Source organism: Chironomus tepperi, unplaced genomic scaffold, assembly GCF_022539635.2.
Source record: "Chironomus tepperi strain 1889 unplaced genomic scaffold, CSIRO-AGI_Ctep_v1 contig_376, whole genome shotgun sequence".
In the NCBI taxonomy this organism is placed as follows: Eukaryota; Metazoa; Arthropoda; class Insecta; order Diptera; family Chironomidae; genus Chironomus; species Chironomus tepperi.
Window position 1 is genome coordinate 4354516 of NW_027226498.1, and position 15166 is coordinate 4369681.

Below are 15166 nucleotides of genomic sequence, written 5' to 3' on the forward strand. Positions count from 1 at the left end.
GAATTCTTGTAGATGTGTAGCCATGAGGATCAATGCGAATACATAAACCTTTGAAAACGAAAACATTCTTTAATTAGCCGTGTCTTTTTGGAATACATCGAAAATATTCCGTTTAAAAATTACTTGTTACGTTCCTGTTAGTTGAAATTAAACATTGGAAATTTTAAAAATGGATTAATAATAACAAATAAGAATCTTTTCCAAATTATTAAAAAAGCTTGATTATATTAAGATTTGTATTAATCCATATAGAAAATTCAAGTTTTCGGATAAAATTTTAATAAACCTCTCATTTTTTATGCTTCAAATGAAACATTATTTTATTTAAATAATATATTTTAGTTGTCACTAAAAGAATGAATATCAAAAACATACCTCATTATAAAATAAAATTTCTTAATTTGGTTTAAATTACAGGCATGGCCTGACACTTAAGTCTGAAGTAAGTTGAACACTTTAAAAATGTATGCGTTTACTGAAAATAATAATGAGCTTTACTACCCACATAAAAATTCAATTCATTCGCAATCTCATGTTCTGCACGACTTTTAACCACGTGTTGGATTTTCATTAATATTCTAGGAATTTTAGACTTGCAAAGATTCACATTTTCGTGATAGATTTAATAGATATTTTTATGACAGAAAATAATAGGTGTTGTTATGTTGATGATACGAGATATTTAAAAATTTGTAATATACATCATCAAATTATTTTTAGTGTTGAACATCATATAACAGTAGTTGGAAACCTGTGTGCCATGTGCGGTTTCGGTCGAGCTTTACTACAAGAAATGCTGCAAAAAACAAAAGGTTATACAACAATGTAATATAAAATAGTCCCTTACGTAGCTCATATTTTTATGACTTTGTATTTTTAATATAAAAAATTATTATAAAAATTTATAATATTAGAAGTATGTCAATATTATTAAAAGCCAGATGTGATTATGTCTTTGAAAAGTTTTAATTTTATTGAAAACAAATGACTGCTCTAGAAAAATGTGGATACGTAAATTGAAGATGATTGTCGTAAAATGTAGATTTTATGATTTGAGGAATGTCTTGAATTATTTAAATGAAATTTTCAGTAACAAGAAAACTTCTAAGCCTATTTAATAAAACCATAAAACATTCCCGTTAGATAATTTCGTGATTCAAACACTTCCTTTTCATATTTAAATTGGACGAAAATTTTCATAATTTAAATTCATGAGATCTTCTACTTTTGACAATAATACTTTTCCAATTTTCCTTTTCTTTCTATTTGGTAATTTATTCATTAGATCTTACAGTCTTGTTAAAGGCTCAAGGTTTCCTCAAGTAAAAAATTAAATTTACAAAAATATCCTTTTTAAGGCATTCAGAGCTCATGTAGGATCTTTTTTATTATGCATTCACAAAATCAGTTGTTTTTGTTAAGTGATGAAAAACGAAGAACATATAAAATCAAATACTTTTAATGTTTTAAAACAGTTGTAGAGGGAGTTGGGGAAGTCGAAGTCTGACTCCGAATCTGGCCAAATGTTCAGTACATGCATACACGTGCTATTCCCTGTTACCACTAAATACCGAGCTCTGTACCGGGATATGTACTTGAAAGGAATGTCTATCCAAGCTTATGACTTGGCTCCGAATTTGATTTAAATCTGACACTATGTCAGTATCAGGTGCCAGATAATGAATCGAATCATCAATTTTTGCTATTTGGTATTTGATATTGTATCTTTGGAAACATTTTCAAGGGTTGAGGTGTAACATGGGACGAAAAAGGTGGTGAACAACTGCTTAAAAAATTACAAAAGTCCTCGTGTTATTGATCGAGGGACTTAAGCGCATTTTTGTCCCAGCGATCAGTAATTGATTAATTAGTCACTTCCAGATCTAAAAAACAAGATCCAGCAAAACCCACAAAGCGAGATCCAGTAGGATCCAGGTCACTTCCAAACCCACAAAACACAGTAGGATCCAAGTCGCTTCCACACCTAAAAACAAGATCCAGTCCAATAAATCATTTAACGGATATACATAATTTAATCTCATAACGGTCAAAAAAAATTCAAACATTGTTCAGTAAACACTGTTAAAGCATCGAAGAACATTGAAAAACACTGTAAAACAATGAAAAAACGTGTTGTTGTTGTTTTTGTTGTTGTTTTTTATGAAAATGAAAAATTGTTAATTATAGCATTTATGCGTTGATTTGAAACTTTTAAATGCCCGATGCGCCAATAACTTTATGGAACTGATCTTTTAAAACCATTCCGAGCTTTCTACAATGTCTAGATTAAAAGTTTTTATTGGCAGCCGACCGAACAAAGTGTCTTATTAAGCTACCTTTTTGAAAAAAATTTCAAAAATGCGCTAAAAAATTCTAAATGTGAAAAGTACATACCAACAAATCATAATTTAACCAAAAAGTTTATCTTTGTCTGAAATATCTTGAATTATTAAATAAAAAATTATTATTTCACTTTTATGTTTTGTAAGTCTTGAAAATTTTTCAACATTATTATACTGGATTTCTAATGGACAAAACAAAACGATCCCAATATGGCATAAAAATCTTATTTCTTAGATCGGTTTTGGAGTGTGCATTAAAATGTAATGTGATTCATGATTCCCAAATAATGATAACCCCTAAAACTCTTACATCATCTGAATAATTAAATCCAATTTGTTCGAATAAAATTTCATTATCACAATGCAAGTACCTAGATAAAATTAAATCCCGACCCTGAATTCTCATTAAAATTTACTCCAATAATTCAATTATGAGAGTGGAAAAATTTCATTTCCCGATTATGTTTGCCAAATACAGATTTAATCTATATTGAATTGATTATTCGTCTCATTATAAGATTCTCAGTTCATTTATTCTAATTTAATTTAATTCGCAAACTCACTCTCAACTCATTCGTGCTTTCTATTGTAATAAGCTTAAAAATTTGAAAGAAGAACTCAACACGAGGAGAATAAATGATAAAAAAAGACTCCCTTGTGCCGTAAAATTCAAATATTTTTATCTTTTTAAGTTGTGTTTGCAATAATCAATTAAATATAGTATATTGAAGCATCAGTAAAACTTCACTAAAAGCTTTATGTTTGAGTATTATAAACAAAACTACTGTTCATTTTATCAGGAAAATGCAATTTTATTTCCGAACAAGTTGTTTATATTCTCACCGTATTTATTTGTTACTTTATAGAATCTACAGTGTTGTGCTGTTTTTTTTTTTGAATTTTAAGTATTTAGAATAACGATCGTTTGTCAAAAATGAAGGTAAAACATGTAATTCTCGAATTTCAATTGTTTAAATCGGATTTCACCTCTTCTGAAGGAAATAAATGAACAACACCAAAAGCTTTTATCATACATTGTTGTCAAGTTGAATTGCTATATACACTGTGAAATAATTTATACCTTCAATATGCTCGTGTCTGCTTTGTCGCTTTCAGTTTCACATGTCGATTGCTCTGTTGATGATAGTAATTAATAAGCCGACCTTTCATATTGCTCTTTTTACACAAAATCCCATCCTAATATAAAAAAAAATATCTGAGCTTTTTTAATTAAAACTTTTAACTTGGGAATAAATAAACAGGAGGTATGCAATGTGATGTGAAAAGTGCAATGGATTCTTTTCATTCATTAGTTGCTACTCTATTTAGCTTTCTAGAACATAAATTCAAGGTGGACTCGTGATCTATATTTTTTTTTTCTTTTTCGTACAACCCAATGAAGATTCATTACAAATGATTGTATTTTAAAAACTCCTCGCATAATAATGAATCAGCAATTTTATATCAATATGAATTCCCCCTTGAATGTAATCTTTCATACATACTTTACAAAAAAATATTCATATTTAATCTACAAATCACTTAGCGGTAAAGTAAAATCGCGTTGAATAATGATATGAAAAAAATAGAAGAATTTAAAATTTAGATTTTTTGGGCTGTTGTAAAGTGCTTTTAAAAAATATCGTAGGGTTGAATGTATTGTGATATTTTTACGTGAGATGAAAACCCAGTAAGAATATCTAATGGCTCAACCCATACTCTCAATAAAAATTTCAAATCGAGAGTGGCAATTTCTACCGTTTCTAAATGTACTTACATCTAAAGTAATAAAAATTGTCACAATTCAACATATATTTGTACTTTATTTTTATTTCATTGTCTATAAATATTCCATATCGATCGATAAAATGAATAGGTTATAGTTTGATCAAATACGAACTATTAAAACAATAAATTGAAGATGCGATTGGATTTATTGCCATATAATTTTATCTATTGAAGAAGTGGGAAACCTTTTATTTTTCACGTCACACCTTGGTAGTAAGCCTTGACCGGAACCGCATACGGCATACGGCATGTTGTCTACCATTCAATATAAAGTTACTTAAACAGTTAATAAATATATTAAAAAGACTGATTTTAACAACTGAATGATGAAAAAAACTTTTTATTGCCTTAAATTTGTTTTATATTTGACCCATAAGACAAACAATACAAAATTATGTTTCTAACAGAGAGCAACTCATTGATGATTTGATCATTGCTTAAAAACCAGTTTTGGACCTTCCATAATATTTTTTTTTGTTTGAAAATATATTCACATCATCATTTGTCATCAGTTCTAATCTATTTTGTGACTATACATGTTGTTTTGCTGTCAATTCTGTTTATTTTTTAATACGACATGAAAAATTTCAAAATGTTATTTCAACTAAGGTAATTGAAACAGCGCATAAATATTTCAAGAAAATTTTATTTAATTAATTGAATTATTGCATCAGTTTGCTGACTCTACTGCTACTTACTGTGACCTGTGTCAATGGTGACTCCAACGAGGATAATAAACTCAAACAATTGATGCAATCTAGCAAGAAAATATACGAAAAAGCTTCTGTGTATCTTCGAGAGATTACTGTAATGAGAGTTTTTGCAGTTCAAATTGTGTGTTTGTTTTTATTGTTGCTGTATGTTTCAATTTTTAATTATATACTATTATTGAATAAGAAAGAAAAAGATAATACGATAATTTCAAAAGTAGTTATTGTAAAATAACCGGTGAACATTGACACAACTCCAATTTAAATTAATTCAGTTATATTTTTTAATAGGTAACAATCATGTGATAAGTAACTTACTCAAATTTTAGTTGGGATATGTTAAAAACCTAAACCTAAGAACTTATACGAGTGGACAATTTGACATTTGCCAAGATAATAACTAGACCTAAGATCGATTAATGGCATTTAAATAGATTTTTTTCTGAAAGTAATTGCCCAAAAAAGTTTCAATATCCGACCATTCTTCAACTTCTTCAAGGGTTATTACGTATTATAATATATTCACGACAATTCCATTAATTAAGTTAAGGTAGGTTATGGAATCTAAAACTAGTTTGAAAATCTTTTTCAACGCATATACATAAACGCGATTTGTTTTCGATGATTATGTTCAAATAAGATATTTCATCAAAAATGTTCGTCTATAGTCTGAAAAACTTAAGTTTTAACTTCATAAAAATCGAGACAAATCTAAGTCATAAAATATCATGCTGCTGATGTTACTAATTTTTTTAAAATAAAAGTACAAATAAAATTATGGACAACCGGCCAGCATAAATTTTTAATTTCAATCAAGTGGTTACCATATGACATCCAAGTGACAACTTTCATGTTAATTAACATACAACTTCCAATTTCGCTATCATGTGTTCCCCACCTGATTGCTTTTAAAAACTTGTGCTAATCGGAAAAGCTTTTTAATCTCGCAAAAAGTATTATAACAAGAAAAAATTGGATTATAATTCAAACAATATAAAATATGGAAGCTCACATGAAGGCATACAACTATGTTGCAAAGAATTTTTACAAAAAGGATCAATTTACATCAAAGTGATCCCATAGCAATATATTGAAAATGTTCAATCAATGTAGCAATCTGTTTACATACTTACATGCGTCACCCACTTTTTTAATAATCAAAAAATCCATTTTCAATATTTATGTCAAACATAAAAAAAAATTCGATCGCTTATTTTTTGTTCAAACGAATAAGAATCTGACCATAAGTGTCGGTACACATACGAAGAATCAATTTTCACCAAACATATTGAGTTTCATATGATTTTGAGATTTTATTTTTGGGAGGACATTAGTATAATCATATGTCCTTTTCATATAATATAGTCAATATTTGTTCAATTTTTTTCTGGTTTTGTAAATATAAGAACGAATTAGGATCATTAAAATTATAGATTAAAATCAAATGTCAATAACTTTATTATATGTGAGGTATATTTATCCATTTCATTCTCAAATTTCTATGACACTTCTAAGTGATTTGAACTTTTTTATGTTAAAATGACATACGTGATTATAAATAGCATTGGATATCACTGTCATGAACAGCATTTTACATCAATAGAGCTGATGAAAATTAACTTTTAATGAGAATCTGAACAGTAAATATGTTAATTAATATCAAATATTTTCATGACGTCAGCAAGTCAATGTTCAATGAATTTAACAATCAAAAATAATGCATGTGTCTGAATACCAAAAACAAAAGCATGAATTTGTGTAAAAATGATAATGAGCTGCCTTACATTTGTTATATCTGGTATATCAAGGGCAGCAGGTCTATACATATATATGTAAAAATTAACACGTTATTTGATAAAATTTATAATAAAAGAACACATTTTCGATGTACAGAATTTTCTTGAACTTTATTAATTAACATTAATTTTTAATTTATTTATACCAGAGCTCGAAGTCAACTTAACATTTTTATGAAGTCTAGCCGACTTAAGTCAATTTTTTCATACAAAATTCGAATCAGAAACATACATTTTAACAATTTATGTGTCGCGACATATCAGTTCAAAAAATAAATAATGTGTCAAGTATATCCGATCAACACTAATTATTCGTTTCCTCTAGGATGTCATGTGGTCGCTATTTGGTTATCATCAAAATCTTACGCCAATTGAGGAGCATAGATATAACTATTTGAAATTGCAAATAAAAATCTAAGGCAGAAATGAGCCGGGCCACAGAAAATACACATGACACAAAAAGAACAAAATCAGGTTGCCCACCACTGGATTAAAAACATACAAACACAAAAAAATATTTATGAATTATGTCTTTATTTCATTGAGTTTCTAAATCATTTCAATTTTATCTTCTCTTCTACTCAATTTATTTTTTATATTATTAAGTATAGAATAGGTAAAGAAGGAACTTATGATAAATAAAAAAATCAACATTTATCATAAGCTGAAGTAAGAAAGGAAATAATTCATTAATTTTTCACAAAAAAATTAATCTTAATGTGGACTTTCAATTGGCTTTGACAATGACAAAAGACCAAAAATAATAAAAAGAACCAGTAATGACGCAATGCATATCCCAGTGATTATCATAGCAGGTGAAAAGTCAATTCCTCCTAATACTAAATCTTCGCTGCTTACTGTAGTTGTTGAATTATTGTCGTTAGATTCTGTTGAGTTCATTACAGATGGGCTAGCTTCAGTTGAAATATTCAAGCTACTGTCTACTGAAGATAATGAAGTTTTCGTGATTATATCTTCCTCAATAGGGTTTCTAGTTGTAGTTGCAGATGTTGTTGAAATTATAGAAGGCAAACTATTTGAAATTGTTGATAAGCTTTCAATGGCTTGAGATACATTGTTGCTAAAGTCTTTCAAATCTCTTGATTCTGGAAGCCTTGGAAGAACGGAACGATTGTAACTTGCTTGTAAATTTGATGAAATGGTTTTGGGTATTTCTGTTACATCATCGATATTTATGTTTAATCCAGATGTAGAACTTATCTCATTTACAGAACTTCCCTTTGTTACAGCACTATTTGTGGCTTTTTCATTTACTATGGAGGTTTCAGTACTTGCTTTATCATTTCCAATTGGGGTGGTTTGTCCAACAAATTTTTCAAGACTGTTGATTACTTTTTCTAGTGGCAACACAGGGGACTTAGGATTTAGATTACTTTGACTTGAATTTTCTGTTTTAAATGATTGAGTTGACAAGCTTTGTTGATTTGTTGTATCTGTTCGCCGGGTTGTTGGAGTAATAGATTGGGTATTTGAATCAGAAGCTGTTGTTGATTGTTGAGAATTTTCTGCATCGATTTTAGCAGTTGATGAATTATTGTTGCTGTTTAATAATAATAATTTAGAATTCTCTCGTTTTTCCTGGTTGCTTGTTGTTGCGAAGGTTGCATTCTCTTCAGTAGTTGTAATGGGTTGAGATGTAGTTTGAGACTGCTCAGAATCTGTAGTCTTTTCACCCATACCAGAAGTTTTTGTGACATTACTTTTTGTGGTTGCTTCAGTTGTTAAATCAGTAGTTTTTGAAATCGCAGAACTGTTTTCTATACTTGAGGTAGATGAAGTATTTTCAACTGATGGACTTGAAAACGTTGACTCTTGTACTGATGAAGAATTAGTTAAAGTGGTGCTTGTCTCAACACTGCTAATTGAGGCAGAGGTTGTTGATGGAAAAGACGTACTCTGTGCGAGATTCGTAATCCAATTAACATATTTATGAATGCTAATGAATTTATTCATCTCAGTGCCATTTTCACTCTCGCTCATCGTCATCAAGCCGATAATCATCCATGAAGAATTCATTTGACTGTAAAATCCAGTACCTATAATAGCATGAATAAGGCTATATCATTCATAAATTTGTAAAATTTTCTTCATACCTGTCACAAAATCAACTCTTTTTTCATCCAAAGGTATCTCAAATAATTCAGCATCTCCAATCGCTTCGATGGTTGCATTGAGTGATTCAATATTTTTTACATTCATATTCCATCCACTGTAACTACCTTGAATTTCGATATTCTCAATAGAATCATCAATTGGCAGACATATAGATTGGATAATATCATTAAATTGAATCTCTTGCTTTAAGGTTGCAATCGCTAAGTCTGCATGACTTGCCATCGAAGCAACAATTCCACCATTGATAAATCTTCCCCTCGATGTCAATTTCATGTCAGGATGAAGATTAATCTGCTCGACTTGCCAAACCAACTGAAGATCTGAAAATAAATTTTTTTAAGGATGTAGTTGAATGAAAATAGAACGAAAAATGGAAATTGAATTATGTATTCAAAGTCATATTTTATAGCGTGTCAGAGAATTATGATACCTTCAGGCATGTGACACTGACTGACAGGATATTCATTTGAGGTATTAAATTTCATTTAATTCAAATGTTTCCTGCTTCAAGGCAAGTGTTGGGTTGACTACTTATAACTCCATAATAGAAGGTGTTATAAGATCATAATTTGAAAATTAGAAATTGGATCTCAAGACAGAGCTTGAAGCTTTTTACAATACTTACTGTCCGACCTACGATTTGATACAAATCCAGGATACACAAGAAGAGATGAAGGATTCTTTTGTTGCAAACAATGTCCAGCTATAAATTAATAAATTAAACTTCCATCATCACATGACCCTCATAAAAACCAGATATTACCTGTCAAGATTTGCTTATTGCTAATTATTGATCCCTGACATAAAACGATGTTTGAAGCATTGGAAAATATTGAAACAGTCCATGGCCACTGGTTTGCAGATTGACTTAAAGTTCCACAACTTTCACTTTCGACTGTAAAAATGAATATTGCTACAAAAGTGACAAAATATTTCATTTTTAAGACTTGAACGATGCGTGCTCAGTAAAAATTAACAAAAGACTAAATTTTAAAACATCAAAAATGAAATAATCGATCAATGATGAGGAAAATTCAATGTGATAATTAAAGTTATTAATTGAATTAACATGTTGTAACGAAAAATTAGTATAGTGGATATTAGACGAAGATTGTTCAAAGTCAAAAATTAATCTGAATCTAAGAATGTGCAATTTCAAATTTCAAAATAATTCATGTAAGTAAATAAACAGCAACCAAATTTGGATTTTTTTCTTTATTTCAGCTGAAATTTCAAAATTTTATTCTAATAAATTCATAGACGAGTGTCTGTTAAGAATTATTTCAGCTTTTTCCTCTGGAAAAGTCTTAACGCATCTATACGCAAGATTAAATTACCGAGGGACACAATTGAAGAAGGCTTCGTTAAACCTCTTTTATTAATACCAAATGGAAGCTTCCAAACTTGGCTGCCATATGAAATTTAATCATTAGTCCAGAATACAAAAAAAAGCATCTTTAGTTCTTGAAGCTTCAAATCATATGCCGCTGTTCACAGTTTAAACAGCACTGTTTAAAAGTGTCGCATCTCTTCTTCTAACATTGATAATATTTTTAATGGATTTATTACAATCCTTGTCATTGCTGTGATGATCGAAATTTTCTTCTCATCTTAATTTTTGAAGTGACAAAGGAACTTTTAAGAAAATTTTAAGTACAAATGTCAGCAATCTTTGATGAAAAATTTAAAGCGAAAATTCAGTCAACCATAAATATAAAAGGAATTCATCCTTCAAAATCTATAAACCAAGTTCTTTTGGAAGAACTTTTAATATTAAAAATCATAATCAGACAAAATGTGCACTTGTTAAGCAAAAAAAATTTGTATTTCAAACAGCTAGGATTGAAAAAAGTTTCAGTTTCGCGTTAATATCACAGTTCTTTAGTCAATTCCATTCTTTTGAATGATTAAAGTTTAATTTCTCAAAACTTGGCTTTCATTAAACAGGATGAAAACTTCTCAGCTTTGTTTATCGTTCCATAATTATGGAAATGACAAGCGGAATAGCAATAGATTCACAATAATAAGCATGAAAAAATTATAAAAAAGAGCAAAAATATTTTTCCTTCCTTTTCTATATAAAATAAAATGTTGATGCAAATAGCTTCTCGCAAGATACTTAAAGAATCTCAAAGAGTTTGTATTGATGAAGGAAATGCAAAAGGTGAAGGAAGAAAAGTTTTGCAATTTTCTTTTATGTTTTACTGTTTTCTGCTGCTGAGTGATTAAGTCATTGATAGTGATGATGATGATGTTGATGATGAAGTAAAATGAATGCAATTAGAGCATCTGACATATTAACGCTTCAAGGGAACAAAGATGTAGAGAAAATTTATTGGAATTGAATAAACTAGGAATTTTTTTTATGCAGTACATTTTTAGAGCTTCGTTATTCATCCATTTGGTTTTCAAATAGAGGCGGCTGTTAGTAACAGAATTGGGCAGAAGCCTTCAAAGCTCCATAATACAGCTTACATCATTCGTATCCCTCAGGATGGTTACACAAAAATATAAATTTAGCCTACTCTGTTGATAGCTACATGTTGCTCTTTTATTTATAATGTTATCATTTTCATTTAAATAGAAATGTAAACCCTCGATTGAACTACAATCGTGACCATTGATATAATCAGTTAAGCAAACAAAATTAAAGAATAAATTAATAGAAAAGGACTGTCATTCCCGATCGGCACAAATTTAAATGTTGCCATCACGGCGACGACTCGGTCGTATACTTAAAGCCAAGTGGCTGCCACTTGGCGAAAACAACCGAATTTGCCAAGTGGCAGCCACTTGGCTTTAAGTATACGACCGAGTCGTCGCCGTGGTGGCAACATTTCAATTTGTGCCGATCGGGATTGTATACCTAATAGAAGAAAAATAAAAGGATGAAGAGATACGACGAAGAAAAAAGGTCAGAATTCGTTATTTTCATTGAGAAAATATTTTTTTTTTGGGTACTTTTACTTTCATTTGTTGTTGTGCTTCAAGTCTCACGTCTGGTCTGAATTAGATTTTTAAATTTTTTTCACTTAGAAACTTCCTTTGATCATCTAAATGTACATGATACAGTGTCCTTATTTTGTAGGGATTTTTCATCTCATAATGGAAATTCAAAAAGATAATTTCATCTTTTCTTGGTGTTGTGAACTTTTAACTTCTTATTGAAAGGCGAGAGTATTTATTTTCCATCAAATAAGATTTATATTCAATTAATTAAATGTTAGATAAATATCGGAAAATGATAAGTATCAGCAACTCCTTCAAGATGAGCATCTTCAAAAATTAGAGTTTCTGTGGCTGCAGTGGCTGCAGAAGGTTCCTAGAAGATTGGTCATTAAATTGTGCACTATTAAGAAGAACTGGTCAGAACATTGATCGGGAAGTACTCTTGCAAAAGGACTAATGGATAGATCACACACCTTGAAAGCGCAACATTGTAAAAAGAGTAAATTCGAGAGCAGAAACACAAGTTTGTTGTACCGCTCTAGGATGGAATCCACAAGGGTATCCAAAAGTAGCACAAGTAACACGGTTCTAAGACGACTTATTTATTTACTTTGGAGTCTGAAATGTATTTTCTCTATATTAAAGAAATCATAAATTGGACAGCAATCTTCACTATATATTCAAATTACGTGTTAGTTTAAATGAGAGCTTGTCAACTTAAGTAAAAGAAAACTGCATATGAAAGTAGAACAAACAAATGAAACAAAATTGAATTCTAAACCCGAGTATACAAAGAGCGTGCTCAGTTTTGTGAGCACGCTTCTGAGCATGCTCAAATTCATCGTTTTACGTGCTCACGTTAGCATGTTCAACTGAGCACGCTCATGAGCACACTCTGAACGTGCTCTCGAAAAATATAAAATTTTTTTGAGCGTGCTCAGGTGAGCACGTTCAACTGAGCATGCTCATGAGCATACTCAAAATCAAAATTTTGATGTACTCACCTGAGCACACTACTGAGCATGCTCTTGAGCACATCTTAAGCATGCTCATGCAAAATGGCATTTTAAATATTAGCATGCTCACCTGAGCACATCGTAGAGCATGCTCAAGAGCACATCCTGAGCACATCGTGGAAATGTGGTTTATGAAATTTCAGCATGCTCATCTGAGCACATCGTAGAGCATGCTCAAGAGCACATCCTGAGCACATCGTGGAAATGTGGTTTATGAAATTTCAGCATGCTCATCTGAGCACATCGTAGAGCATGCTCATGAGCACATCCTGAGCACAACGAAGATATGTGGTTTATGAAATTTTAACATGCTCACCTGAGCACATCGTTGAGCATGCTCAAGAGCACATCCTGAGCACAACGAGAAAATGTGGTTTATGAAATTTCAGCGTGCTCACCTGAGCACATCGTTGAGCATGCTCATGAGCACATCCTGAGCACAACGAGGAAATGTGGTTTATGAAATTTTAACATGCTCACCTGAGCACATCGTTGAGCATGCTCAAGAGCACATCCTGAGCACAACGAGAAAATGTGGTTTATGAAATTTCAGCGTGCTCACCTGAGCACATCGTTGAGCATGCTCAAGAGCACATCCTGAGCACAACGAGAAAATGTGGTTTATGAAATTTCAGCGTGCTCACCTGAGCACATCGTTGAGCATGCTCATGAGCACATCCTGAGCACAACGAGGAAATGTGGTTTATGAAATTTTAACATGCTCACCTGAGCACATCGTTGAGCATGCTCAAGAGCACACTCTGAGCACAACGAGAAAATGTGATTTATGAAATTTCAGCGTGCTCACCTGAGCACATCGTTGAGCATGCTCAAGAGCACATCCTGAGCACAACGAGAAAATGTGGAAAATCTTGGAAAAATCTCTGAAAATTATCCACCTGAAAATACAGTGAAACACCGAAAAAACTAACCAAAAAACATTTAAAATTAATCAGTAAAATACATAACATTTATATATGGTTTTTGCCAAATATAAATTATTAGGTAAAATACAGCGGTGGCGTAATGGTTAAGGCGATGGTCTCATATAGCAACGAAGCGGTCTCAGGTTCAAATCCAGGTAAAAGCGAAATTTTCTAACTTTGGTTTTTTCAGATTATTAATTAAACAGAATTTATTACAAATACATTTTCTAATACTACTAATATTATATGATTAAAAAAGTGCGTTCTCTCTCTCTCTCTCTCTCTCTCTCTCTCTCTTCCATAAGTGAAAATTAATTAATTTTTTTTAAATTTTGCATATTTATGCATGCTTAGTGAGCACGCTCTAGAGCATGCTCCAAAGTACGCTCATTGAGCATGCTCCTAAGTATGCTCTGAGCATGCTCAACTTTATGTCACATGACACTTTTCAAAAAATGTCTCATGTCACAACACATTCCAGAGCATGCTCACAATGTGCTCTGAGCACGTTAAAAGAGCATGCTCTCTGAGCGTGCTCAGAGGCGTAAAGTAGTGACATCAGGTTTTGTATGAAAGAGCATGCTCACACTAGCGTGCTCAGCGAAAATTTGAGCATGCTCTTAGCGTGCTCTTTGTACACTCGGGAAAGATAAAAAAAAAATTCATTTCAGACTAAATCTCATCAAATTGTTACAAAATTGGATTCTGTAACAAATATTTTGATCATCGTTTGATGTCGACATTTTCCTTGGCACGAAAAGCACAACATCCTTAAAATTTGCATTTGATGTAAGAAAAAACCGTTTCTTAAAACTTATGAATTTTTACAAGATATCCAAAACTCTGAACTTTACCTAACAGCAGTATGTACATTGAATGCTCAGCTGTACATTGAATGCTCATGAATTTATTTTGAGCTTTTCGAGAGAAAATCTTTGAAATAGAAACGTATCTGCAACAACTTTTCTTTCTTTAGCTTCCTACTGCTTATTTTATAGTTTCTTTCTTGTTTTATCTTTGATTTATTACTTTAATATGAAAATAGCTTTTCATTATTCTTTATGTCAGTTTTACCTTGATGCAATAGTTCGTCAACTTTTCCTAGATAATTAAGACTCTAACCATTAAAAAGTTTGTGCAAATTCTATGATTGGCATCTGCTGTATTTTTGTTGGGACGCTGCAGCAGAATGTTAACAAAATTTTTTAATTCTTCGAAATTTTCTCTTATAAACGGCTCTATTCAATAATAATAATGTTTTAAATTTGAAGTTCGAATGCAGACTGTATCTTTATATGAAAATAGGGTAAACAACAATGATAAATATAAATATAATTTAAATTACAATTGTCCGTTATAACACGAAAGACTTAAAAAATTCAAATTAACCTCAGCATTCTCAACCTTATACAAATGGTCATCCTATTCTATATATAATAAGCATCAAATATTTCCAAAAAAAATTTCCATACAATAAGTTCAAATAAAAATTGATATTTGTTA

The 15166-nt window shown here is 30.9% G+C and overlaps 1 protein-coding gene and 1 long non-coding RNA gene across 2 annotated transcripts; one reads left to right on the forward strand and one right to left on the reverse strand.

Annotated features, from left to right (window-relative positions):
- The first annotated feature begins 4651 nt into the window (after positions 1-4651).
- Positions 4652-6735, forward strand: LOC139096145 (uncharacterized). The gene is made up of 2 exons (XR_011544925.1): positions 4652-4739; positions 4805-6735. It is a non-coding gene; the product is annotated as an uncharacterized lncRNA (long non-coding RNA).
- A 416-nt stretch (positions 6736-7151) lies between these two features.
- On the reverse strand, positions 7152-9739 carry LOC139096144 (uncharacterized). The gene is made up of 4 exons (XM_070647802.1): positions 9536-9739; positions 9398-9475; positions 8751-9092; positions 7152-8693 (listed from the first exon to the last, which is right to left on the reverse strand). Exons 1-4 carry the CDS (start codon positions 9708-9710, stop codon positions 7351-7353), a joined length of 1938 nt encoding a protein of 645 aa, XP_070503903.1. The 5' UTR covers positions 9711-9739; the 3' UTR covers positions 7152-7350.
- Positions 9740-15166: the final 5427 nt, after the last annotated feature.